Consider the following 11,600-nt stretch of genomic DNA (forward strand, 5'->3'; position numbering starts at 1 on the left):
GGCGAGGATTCGAGGGTGCCTAGTCCACCCTAACGTGACGGTAGGGGGCGCTAGGGAGTTCACGGCCGCTCCTAGGCCCCACGCCCTCACAGTCAGTCTGAGAAAAGACAGATACTCAAAGCTCTTGGTTCAGAGGTGATAGACCAACTAAATAGTAGCAAAATTTTTTATTTCTTTGCAAGCTTTTGGGCACACACACCCTTCATCAGGCTGAGGAGAAGTCAAAGACTGTAAAACTCCTCCTAGGCAAAAAATAAACTGCATATTACACAGGGGAGGTACAAGCTGGAAGTGTATTCCCTTGGGAATCTGAAAGTCCTTTTGTGAGAGTGTTGCTCTGTGATGTACAGATTAAGTTGCCTTCGTCCCTTGAGGTGTCCGATGTCCGAGGCAGCCAAGGAGATGAAAAAATCTTTCTTGTTTATAATAAATAAACTTCATTGCTAAATAATAAACTTCAATGCAAAACTTCTTTTATTTGATGCTGGAAATATCCCAAAAGCTGCCTCCCTGAACATGGGTTTGAACTGGAGGAAAAAAAGACCAAGTAGTAGCACAAAATAAAGCTACTACCATGTACATGTTCAAAATGTGTTTAATGCCATTTACAGAGGCCTTGTTCATTTTTCATAGTGGGAGAGAGTGGTGGCTTCTCCCAAATGCACCTCTTCATGTTACTAAAATGTCCTGTCGTTCAAGTTGAGCAAGCTTTCTTAATATTATCCTTCCTCTATCTCATGTGCATCAGCGAATGATGAAATTAACATTAGCAATGATATAAAAAATATCATTTATGAAATAGTGGACCTAGGAATGGATTGTGGGGGGTGTGGTTCCCTTTACTTCGGCTGGGCCCAGCATGTGCAGTGAGCTCCCCTCCCGCCTACTCACCTCTGAATTTAGCTACAAGGGAAAGGAAGGGACAAGTGGAGGGGGCAGTGCTTACCCTCTCAGCCCTTGAGGTACAAGAAATTAGGGGCTCTAGGTAGATCCCATTCCGAGTGTAGAACAGCCACAAGTGCAGGGCTTCCCTACCTTGCAGTTGTGCCAATACATCCTCTCTGGATATGATCTTGTTTGTATGTGCATAACAGCTAATCAAAATGAAAGGGGTGGGGAGTGGGTGTTATACTTGTCAGAACCATTGTCTCGGTTTTCAGAGAACCTAAAAGAGACATTGCTACATTGGCTATACTCTGGACATATTTTCCAAGGGTTCCCCCCCCACACACACACACACCCCCTTTTTGCATAGAATAGTATCTGGAGGTTTACTTTTTAAAAAGAATGAAAGCCAACACTGGAAAAAAGCAGCAATGTGAGAGAGAGGTATTGGTATACAGTACTGACCGTAACTGGTCTTCTCATTCCCTTTCCATGTGGACTTCAGCAGTCTGCGCTCAATAGATAGAAACAACCCATCGCTAGGGGTCTGCAAGGAGTTAGGTCAAAAATCATTAGACAGGAATCAAAGTAAGAACCAGGAGTCAAATGCCAAACCTCAGGATCCAAAGGATTGCACTATATTGATTTCAAATCAGGTGCTGGCCCCTCCAGAGAGACCTGGGAGAGCTATCTGCCTTGGAACAGAAGAATCCTGATTCACCTATTATATATAAAGGGCGAGACATAAAACCCAATTATTTATTACAACATAACGCTAAATCCTGGCCTAAACGAAATAGAATCCTGTGATTTTGTTCTCCTGTCAGTGACTTGGACAAGAAGTTTGTTTAAAAAGATTTTTAAAAATACAGTATTTAACACTGTTCCTTTAAGTGTCCTTTGTCTGCATTGTAGTATTCTGGGTGAAATGGACTGTCCTTATCTTAATCCTCTCTCTGCTCTATTCAAGGTGGATTTTGAACCTGTCTAAAGGCAATTTTGATATTCAGATAAGAGTTTAACAAAATCCTAAGAACTCTTCCCTGCATACTACAAAAATAATATTGGCTTCTTTTTTTCATTTCCCTCAAGCCATACTTGTGAAATGCAAGACAGTGTTATTAAGCCAACAGGTAAGTGATGGCAGAGTTTTTCTCACTTTCTACCTACCTACAAAAATAACAGACTTTCTAGATAACTGGGACAATGTTGCCTACTCTGCCTTTTGTCTGAAAAGCAGTAAGTACTGGAAAATTCAAGAAAAGTGGGGAGATATATGTGTGTGTGGACATGTGTGTGCATAATTAGGCACTAGAAATTCTTCTGTTGTCTTTGCAGAAAACTGTTACTTTTACTCTTTCCCCTGCACAGCTGGAGAGGACTTCTGTCAGATTAAGAAGCCAATTTAACTTTCAAAATTCAGTGGCTCAGTTCCGAACAACTCCTTTACTCTCCTGTTTTTAGCCATTCAAATGCGAAGAAAGCCTCAATTCTAGAGAGATTTTCGTCACCAATTTATCTGTCCATATTTAACTCAAGAGCAGTTGGCTGCCTCAATTTCAGCAAGAAAGTTTTGTAAAAGGACACTAATATGTTTTCAGCATGTTACATTCCTGTAAGTAAAGGATGAGCCACCTGTTATTTTATTAGTAGTCATCTTTAATCATTTGCCAGAGTCCTTATACAAATCTGATAAATGTTCAGGTCATATAGCTAGCATGTCACTTTGCCTTCTGGTAAGCAAGTTTCTGATCTATCCAATCTAAAAGTATTACTCTGTGAAATATGAATCTATACATATTTTCCCCACTCTATCACAAACAAATAGAGCTTGTTTTCTGTGTGTTCTTTTCCATCTCTTCAACAAAGTTTTAACTTTAATAACAAAAACACATTTTCTTTTCTAGCGTAGAATCACCAGTCACTCTTATGGCCTTTTGTCACTCATTTTACTTATACATGTTAACTACAATAAAATGCAAGCATCTGCATGTTCAAGCAATAACATATATGCGGAGTATGATTGTATTGTGCTAAATGTGATCACACTGTAACAAAGTTAGGACTTATCAGGGGAAGAGTATCTCCAGACTGTATTCAGTAACATATGTTCAATTATCATCTAACAGCTCCATGGATATAATGCCAGCACAGCTTGCTGGTTGTCAGTCCCAACTTGGGTACTGCACTGGAGTCTTGAACCGCTCTGTGCGGTCCTGGGGTTGGGATCAATAATTGGCTCTGGTGTGGCATTACAGCCAAGACTGAAAAATCAGGTGATTGTTGGTCCCAACCTCCACACTGTACTGGAGTCTTGAACTGGCTTTAGTGTAGCACTAGGGTTGGGACTGACAATTGGCTCTGGAGCAGTGCCAGAACTGCCAATTGGCACTGATGATAGACTCCAGTGTGGTGCTGGACAGTCAGCTAATTGTCAGTTCCAGGCTCTGCACTGCACTGGAGTTTTGAACTGGCTCTGGTGCAGTCCTGCACCATGACTCATGTTACACTTAGAGATTGTAGTAAGCATTAGCATGCAACTGCTCAAACACATTCTAACTTTGAATACAGCACAGTAATGCATACTATCATCTAAATAAAACATGTGCTAAGTGTCCTGTACAACACAGTCCTTATTTGGGCTCCTCTAACACACTTATTCCTTTGGTATCTGAGCATAATGTACACAAATGTCCAAAACCCTGGAATGCAAAATGAACAATGCCATCCATGGGCAGTGTCCAGCTGCCCCTCCTTCTCTTTCTTCTTGTGCTATCAGTGGCCACAAGAGTGGGAATAGGCTTGGAATGCTACTACTTTCCTCCACAGATCAGTTCTTTTGCTCCAGAAGGCAAATTCATTATATGCAAATGGTTAGAATAATATACCATTGTTGACAAGTTCAAGTGACTATCTATGTTTAGTAATACATTTTAATTATAATTAAATAGCATCAAATGGCAGAAACATCAGTGACATCCATGTACAGGTGTGGTAAATGTGTGCATTTATTCTAATGCATAAGAGCTGAGAATCTACCCCTTATATACAGCGTATACTGGCACCCAAAATTAAAACTGAGAAAAATCCCAACCACATGGAGAACATACAGCTCAATTCGGACAGACGGCAGATATTCAGCTTGTTTTTTTTAGGTCATACTTGCAGTAAACAATCTTATGGGCATTTTTACAAATGCTGATGGAAATGAGAAATCTTCCGGCAGCTGCATCATCATAGCCACAGGGATGAAGTGGGACTATAAAATCATTGATTTTACCACTCTCATTTGTACTTTTGCTTCTGAGTATAGAGAACCCATGTTGTTCATGCTTAGAACAAGCCAAAATGAGAGAGACATAAAAAAAATAACTGAAAGAATATGAGGTACCTTTTGGCTGAATCGAAAATCTTTATGGAGTTAACTTGAATGTTAGCTTCAGTATTTATTAGCACATCAGGATACTTATCAGAAGGTTGTCAGGACAACAAGCAGTCCAGACTTAACTTGTTTCCAACACAATTGACCTTATTAAGACTTATTTATTATATTTGTTTCTTGTCAGCCTCAGCAACAAAACAAAACAAAAACACCTTAGGCTTTAAAGTCAACTTGAAAACCAGCAAATCTTTAAACAAATAATTTTAAAAATAATTTTGGTGCCACTTGAGAGCATCTGCTAACTTCTTCTGATCTCTATTATTTTTTTCCCTTGTTGTCGGGTAGGATTCCTATACAAACGAGTATTATGCTAAGTAAAGACTAGAGCTAGAAATGCAACATGCTGTGAAATGCGTAAAGTAAAAAGGGCGAGTTTCTATATAAAATTTGACATTAAAAGTGCTTTCATGTATTTCATGTAAGGCACAACAGTCATGCAAATATAAACTGTGTGTTTAAGTTTATATTTATACCATTTGTAAAATATTGGTGCTACATAGATTTAAAACTTGTACCATGAGCTTTACAACGTAGTATGGAAGCATAGGCTGCTTTAAAGCAATGGGCATTTTCCTCATTTTAAATCCGAGTTTACAGCCTTTTCCTGTTCTGAGGGTCTCCGAGTATGGTCCATTTAAAAAAAAAAAAAACTTCTTAATTTACAACCCTTAAGATAGTCTATATATAAAAATTAATGATAAATGATAAGAACTTTTTATTCATAGCCTGTTTGAATTATAAAATGTGTACTGGCCACCAGTCATGCTAATTTGGCAGTTATACTCTTTCCACAGAGTTTTCACACTACTTCCTAGTAAATACAGTGCTCTCAAGGATACCCACAGGCAAAGCAGAATTACAAGGCACCAGCCTGTGTGTTCATGTTGCTGCACTTTCCTATGGAAGTACAGCTGGTTCATTCTGTTCATGGCTTCTTCAACTGCCAGGGATGCTGTTGAAAGGCTCCAAAGGCAACCTGGGAACAAAGGATATATCAGAGTGCAAGAAGAAAAGGCCAGGTTCTGCTCTTGATTGCAGCACTGAAAATTAAGGCAACAGAACCGGACTGACTGTAACTGAATGCAGAACTTGTCCTCTGGAAAGACAAAGGAGAAGAGTGAGGTACAGGCTCATCAACTAGCGCAGGTATTTATAGACACTAAGCCTAACCCTCCCCCCAAAACAAAACAACAACAAAAAAAACCCCAACCACTTAAAAAAACTGAAAAGAAGAACCCCTGCCACTAAATCTAAGGAAAGACTGGGGTTTTTTTTTTATCATTTTACAACTATTAATTCACAAAAGACAACTTAGTTCACGTTAAGTGTCTCAATGTATTAGCTAGATTCATGTGTGAATATGGGTCATTAGCATAATTTTGACTGACAATATAGAGACAATTTTTTTTGCCCATTCATATTGCTGTAGCTAGCATAGCTCTTGCATAGTTTGTACCCCAGGAGACAAATATTTAACTGTGCTAGTCTAAATCAGGTTACAAGATTGTCCCAGTAGGAGCTTGGTAGTGTAGCTTATGAATAGAGCTGGAAGGGATGAATATCCAGCCTTTAGCAAGGTTGAACTGCCACAGCTCCGTTTACTTAAATGGAGCTATGCATACCCATAGAAGGCGTGAGTACAAGTGACATTAGAACAGCCATCTTGGGAAGTATTTATATTGAAAAAGCAGCTTCCATGATTGTTATATGTTTAAGGGCTCAATCCAAAAATGTTTCAAAAACTTCTGAGTGGTACTCATTACTGAATCAAGCCTTCATGCGATTAATTAATGAAAGTTGAGGCACCTTCTTAATTATTAACAGTGAAAGAGATCTTCTAAGAGCAGTGGACAATGTTTTTGAATAATTCAGTGATAATGACAAAGGGAACAATGCTACAGTAACTTTATATATCTGCATTTGCATGTGTCCAACAAAAACACTTTAAAGTTTCTGCTTTTTATCCAACAAAGTCTACAAAATAAGCCTAATCTTTTGTACGACTACAGTCTAAAGCTATGCTGAAAATAATTTCAAAACATGAGCTAACATTCTAACAATTGCTAGTTATCTTTCTACAGTGGATAAACCGATTTTATATTTGGAATGGCAGGTTACACACTAATGCTTGGAAAGCAATTATACAGAATGAAATATAGCATCATTTCTGAACACTGGCAATACTTGAGTGACATTTTTACATACAATGTTATATAATCCATGTGAGAGATTGTTGTGGGACTGATCTGTGACAAGCATAGAAAAAGCTATCAATTAGTTTATAGGTGGCTACCACCCAGTGGGAGTCAGGCAACTAATTACCTCTGAGGATCTGAGATTTAGTAGCCCAATTCAGACCTAATGTGAAGCTGGCATCATTTGTTTTAGATCAGTGGTTTTACACAGGAGCGGTTTCCTTTGGGTCTTGCCTTGAGCCAAAATAGTAGAAGTAGACCTGTAAATATAGTACACAAGTATAAGTTCACCGAAGACTAAATGAATTCAAAATCAAGTCAGGTTTGTTAGTCATTTATCTTGTCTCCTTACAAGTATTATACACTATGAATTGTCTCACTTCCCCTAAGTTTAAAAACATACTAGCAACAATTATAATAATAAAACAACTTTTGCAGCTGTTAAATCTTTAGATTTAATTTGTATCACAAATCTTGTTAGAAGTTAATACGATGCCTGATTGACAGCTCCATGGATAACTATCCAGCAGTTTGAAAATGGGGGATTGTCATTTTGGCAGGAGAAAAACGTGCTCTGTATTTAATTGCACAAGTGTGGCAAAATATCAAAGAGCATGGAAAAAAATGCAAAGAGAATAGACCACAGCGACAGATCAGGAAAGACAAAACCGGCTGCTGTTCAGACTCTTTGTCTCACTGCTGGCTGGGATTATTAGCCTGCTGTAGCCTTCCTCAGCCAGACAGAGCCCAGCCAAACTATATACAACAAAATGCTTTTGGAGATCCTTTTCTGACTGCTTTGTTGACAAGTTGCTAGTAATTGTTATGAATTTATTAGATGCTAGATGTAATTTTCTCAGTTTATGTGGAACTGATCTTCACAAGTTTTCTCCAATACTTGGGGATGACGGAATAGTTAGCATGGTAGACTACAGAGTATATGATTCCTTACTATCTCTTTCGAAGTCCAGAAGGAAAATAAGAGAGTTTCTTGGGCCCCCATCCTGCAACATTCATGTACATGTTTAAATGTATTTCTGTTAGCAGTTCCATTGATTTCAAGTGTAATGAAGTTGTGTGTAAATGATTGTAAGAACAGGACCTCGGAATATTAAACCGCTACACTCAGCAGCAGGTGTTTCATTCTATTTAACTCTCAGGCAGAAGAAAAACTTGCCTGGACTGTTAGTTAATGCTGGAGCTGTACAATTCCCTTAAAAAATAACTTGCCTGTTTCTAGATAATTAAGTTTTCCTTCCAGTTATAGAGGTGTATATACACGAAGTACGTGTAAACAACCACAAAAAACCCAGGCCATTTTAATGTGGAAGGAAGGACCAACCTGTGCAGTTACTATCATTTCAACAGTTTTAATTGTAAAGAAGACTATTTGTGTCCTAGAAAAAAATCCCCAGATGTTGAGAATAAATAAAAGTTAACCATTATCCGCCACTCACAAAAGGATGAATATGTTGCCCATTATATAGCTATCAGTACATCTGGTGCATCTGCAGAGAAGCTTCCTAAGAGTGGTTTAATTTCATTATCTCTTCTTACTGAAAGAGAATAAGTAAGTAGATAAAGCAACAAGCTTACACACCAGAAAGTGCTGTGAGAATTAGTTACATCCCAATTCCATAATAAAAGTACCTTTCTGTACCCTATACTCTCGTGAGAACCCTCACTAATCTTCAGAGATATCTGAGGACAAAGCTGTACACTAAGACATCATGCTGCAGGAGCAGGACATTAAATATATATATATTGTGTGAAGCCACCATGTTCTCTAACCCAGGGGATGCTTAACCTTTAGTCTGTGGGCCTGATATGGAAATTTGGAGGTGGTGGGGCAGTGACAATTAACACTGCTGTTGCTCCCGAGCTGCCAAATTTCCAAGCCCCACATTGCTGGACTGGTTCCAGCTGGAGGGATTGGGCCCTGTTCCTGTGCATTTGGATTGAGTCAGGGCTTGATGCAGCCACATGGCAATGTCCAGGAAGGACCCAGTGAAGTAGTCAGGGTTTGGGGCCTAGCTAGGCTGTTCCTGCGTGGCTGGATCGGCCCCTGGCCAGGCTGTTCCTGTGCACAGTTGGGCCAACACAGAATGCCAGATTGGCCCCACATACCAGCTGTGACTGGCAAACAGACCTGGATGGAAAAAGTTGGATACCACTGCCCTAAGCATCTTGTGCGAAGTAATGGTGATGTGAAAGAGATGGGAAAAGATAATCTGAGCAGAGGATACAACTGCCAGCAACCTAATGGAGCGCAGATTCTTCACTTGGGTTTTGATGTCCTAGAATCAGGTGGAAATATTTAGTAACTCCTGCTTCAGACTTCTGGAAAACAAGACTATGAATTGTTAAATGTTTGCTTTTTGTTCATGTGCACATATTAGCCTGCTTTAGCTTTCCTCAGACAGACAAATCCCAGCCAAACTACACAGAATAAAATGCCTTTGGAGTTCCTGCTGCATGTGTCAGGGGTGTGTGTATTTTAAGCCTTCCTCAGAGGTGCTGGAGATTTTGACTAGGTGTGTCAGTGTTCCTGCTGGGACTTCAAGGTGGAGGTTCCTGGTTACAGGGTCTCGCCCTCCTGCTCAGGATCAGACTGATCCCCATATTTGGGGTCAGGAATGAATTTTACCACATGGTTCAGATTGGTATGGACTGTGGGGTTTTGCCTTCCTCTGTAGCAGGAGGTATGACCCCCCTACCCAAGCATTTGTTAATTATAGGATAGAAAGTCTTACCTCTCCCTCAGGGTCAGACCGATGGCCATATTTGGGGTCAGGAGGGAATTTTACCCCGTGGTTCAGACTGGTACGGCCTGCTGGGGTTTGGTCTTCCTCTGTAGCGGGGATTGCAGCCCTCGACCCAGACCTTTTGAGCAAACTTTAAAAAAAAATGATGTTCTGTATTCCAAGCCAAATTAGCCAAAACAAATTCCAAATCCAAGAGTCAGTCCAGAACCAGAAGTGGGCCTACTACCAGGAAACGTTCTCCACCCCCATCTGGGGTTTCAGATGGTCCCAAAACCTTTGGTGGGCATCCTACTTGCAGGCCCAAGCCTGGAGGCTTGGGGTTTGCATGCCCCCTAGTTTTGCTTGCCCTCAGCCGTAAGGCCCCAGGGGTAAGCCAGGGAGAAGCCTTTCATTTCCATGAGTGGGCTTAAAGCCAAGACCTTCCCAACTCCATAGCTAAGTGGGAGGTTCACTATACATTACCTTGGCAGGTACTATTCCCGTGCCAGGTGAGCGGTCTTCCCTGGTGCGGCTACAAAGACCGCCTCCGTGGCCACAGTGTTTCCCTTGCCAGGTAAGCATAGGCTATGCTTACATGGACAAAGAAACAGGAGTTTGGCTGCCTGGGTCCCCTGCTTCGCTGGCAGCAGGTTAGGGTCTCTGGCGTGTGCTGCATCAGGGTTGCTGGCAGTCTGATGCCAAGTTAGATCATGCTTGTATGGGATGGTTTGGATAGGGCTGACCCTGCCTCAGGCAGGGGGTGAACTAGGTGATCTCCGGGGGTCCCTGCTGCCCTGGGGGCAGGTTGGGGCATCTGGGGCTTGTGCTGCATCAGGGGCTGCAGTCGCTTTAGGAAGAGGTTGGGGCAGTGTTTCCCAACCAGGGTGCTGTGGCACAAAGGCAGGCCCTCAGAAATGAACAGGTGTGTGGTGGAATTGTCCCAGGCCAATGACCTACAGTATGGTATGAGGGTGGGGAATGCCTTAGCAGGTGCACTGCGGAAAGTTTTTATTAATGTAGGCAGGCCTCGGGCTGGAAAAGGTTGGGGAACATTGGGTTAGAGCAAGGATGCCCCTGCCTCAGCCTGGGGGGTGGAGGAGCTCCCTTCCAGCCCCACTTCTCGAGGGGCCTCAGGCGTCGAGCCGCGCCCGCGTAGCCGGCTTGGTGCGAGCTCGGCGTTTGTCGCCCGGATTCACAGGCCGTGTCCCGGCCTGGATGCCGACGGAGGGCAGAGGGCGCCCGAGCAACCCCAGGGCCTCGGCTCCGGCTCCCGCCGCTGCTCACCTGCGCGGGCCGGGCGCCGCCGCCCCTCCCCCTCCCGGATCCCAGCTGAGGCGGAGGGATGTCAGCGTTCCATTCGTTTGCATATTCCTACCTTTGGTGTCCGAGGGCGGCCAATCAGCGCGCGCGCCTGCTGCTAGCCCGGCCCCTCCGTGGTTCCATCGTTCCATCCGGGAGGCTCGTGTGTCCCCGGCGCGCTGCGGGATCGGGATCGGGATCCAGATCCAGGTCCAGGTCCAGGTCCAGGTCCAGGTCCACCGCCCTTCCATCTGCTCCGGCTCCGGCTCCGGCTCCGGCTCCGCGCGGGCCCGCCCCACCTCGGCTGCCCGGACCCGCGCGCTGCCGGCGCCATGGTCTGCGGGGGCTTCACCTGCTCCAAGAATTGCCTGTGCGCCCTCAACCTGCTCTACACGGTGAGTCGTGGGCGCGGGGGGCGGCTTTGTCCTCCCCTTCCCCCGTTCCCGCGCCCGGCGGCATCCAGCACGCAGCGCTGGGAGCCCGCAGCTGGCGGGCATGGCGCTGTGCGGCAGGTGGCGGGGCCGGGCGGCCGCGCTCCAGCCGCGCAGGGCGTGGGGCCGGGCCGGGCAGCCCGCCCGCCTGTGCGCTGGATCCGGGCGCTGTCCCACGGCACCGGGCTGCTGGTGGAGTAGATGAGAAAAGGGCCCCTGCTGTCTCCTCTGGCTGCCGAGCGCCGAGACGTGTCCGTCTCCTTCCCGATCAAACTCCGCCTCGGGCTCTGCCGGGCTGTTGCTCATTGTGCTCCTCGGGGGCCAGGGCTCCTGACACGCTGGATTTCCCCCCATTGGTTTCTGCTCCCTAAATCAATGGTTCTCAACCTTTTTTTTTTCGAAGCTGGAGGCAGCCCTCGCAGAAAGGCAGCTTTCCCTTCGCTTTTCACCTCTTGAAAACATCCCGGGGCAGTTTTGTTCCAGCACAAAGAACTCGGAAACCTCTCTGCATTCCTGTTGGAAACCTCTGGGTTTGTCCTGGGAGTCAGGGTTGTGCCCCTCACAGCGCTACGTCGCGGCACCCTTGAGAGGATTTCAAGGCGCC

At 44.1% G+C, this 11,600-nt stretch overlaps 1 protein-coding gene and 1 long non-coding RNA gene across 2 annotated transcripts in view; one reads left to right on the top strand and one right to left on the bottom strand.

The window, feature by feature from the left end:
- Positions 1-3,875: 3,875 nt before the first annotated feature.
- LOC109309432 lies at positions 3,876-10,760 on the bottom strand. The gene is made up of 3 exons (XR_002100910.1): positions 10,642-10,760; positions 6,650-6,782; positions 3,876-5,423 (listed from the first exon to the last, which is right to left on the bottom strand). It is a non-coding gene; the product is annotated as an uncharacterized LOC109309432 (long non-coding RNA).
- Positions 10,761-10,802: 42 nt separating this feature from the next.
- The window catches only part of TSPAN13 (tetraspanin 13), a 24,420-nt gene continuing 23,622 nt past the window's right edge, over positions 10,803-11,600 (top strand). Inside the window, exon 1 of the mRNA XM_019534173.1 lies at positions 10,803-10,960. Coding sequence (XP_019389718.1) covers positions 10,898-10,960 — 63 coding nt within the window. The 5' untranslated portion in view covers positions 10,803-10,897. The remainder of the gene's footprint in view (positions 10,961-11,600) is intronic.

Source organism: Crocodylus porosus, unplaced genomic scaffold (genome assembly GCF_001723895.1).
Source record: "Crocodylus porosus isolate Cpor-Errol unplaced genomic scaffold, CroPor_comp1, whole genome shotgun sequence".
Lineage (NCBI taxonomy): Eukaryota > Metazoa > Chordata > Crocodylia > Crocodylidae > Crocodylus > Crocodylus porosus.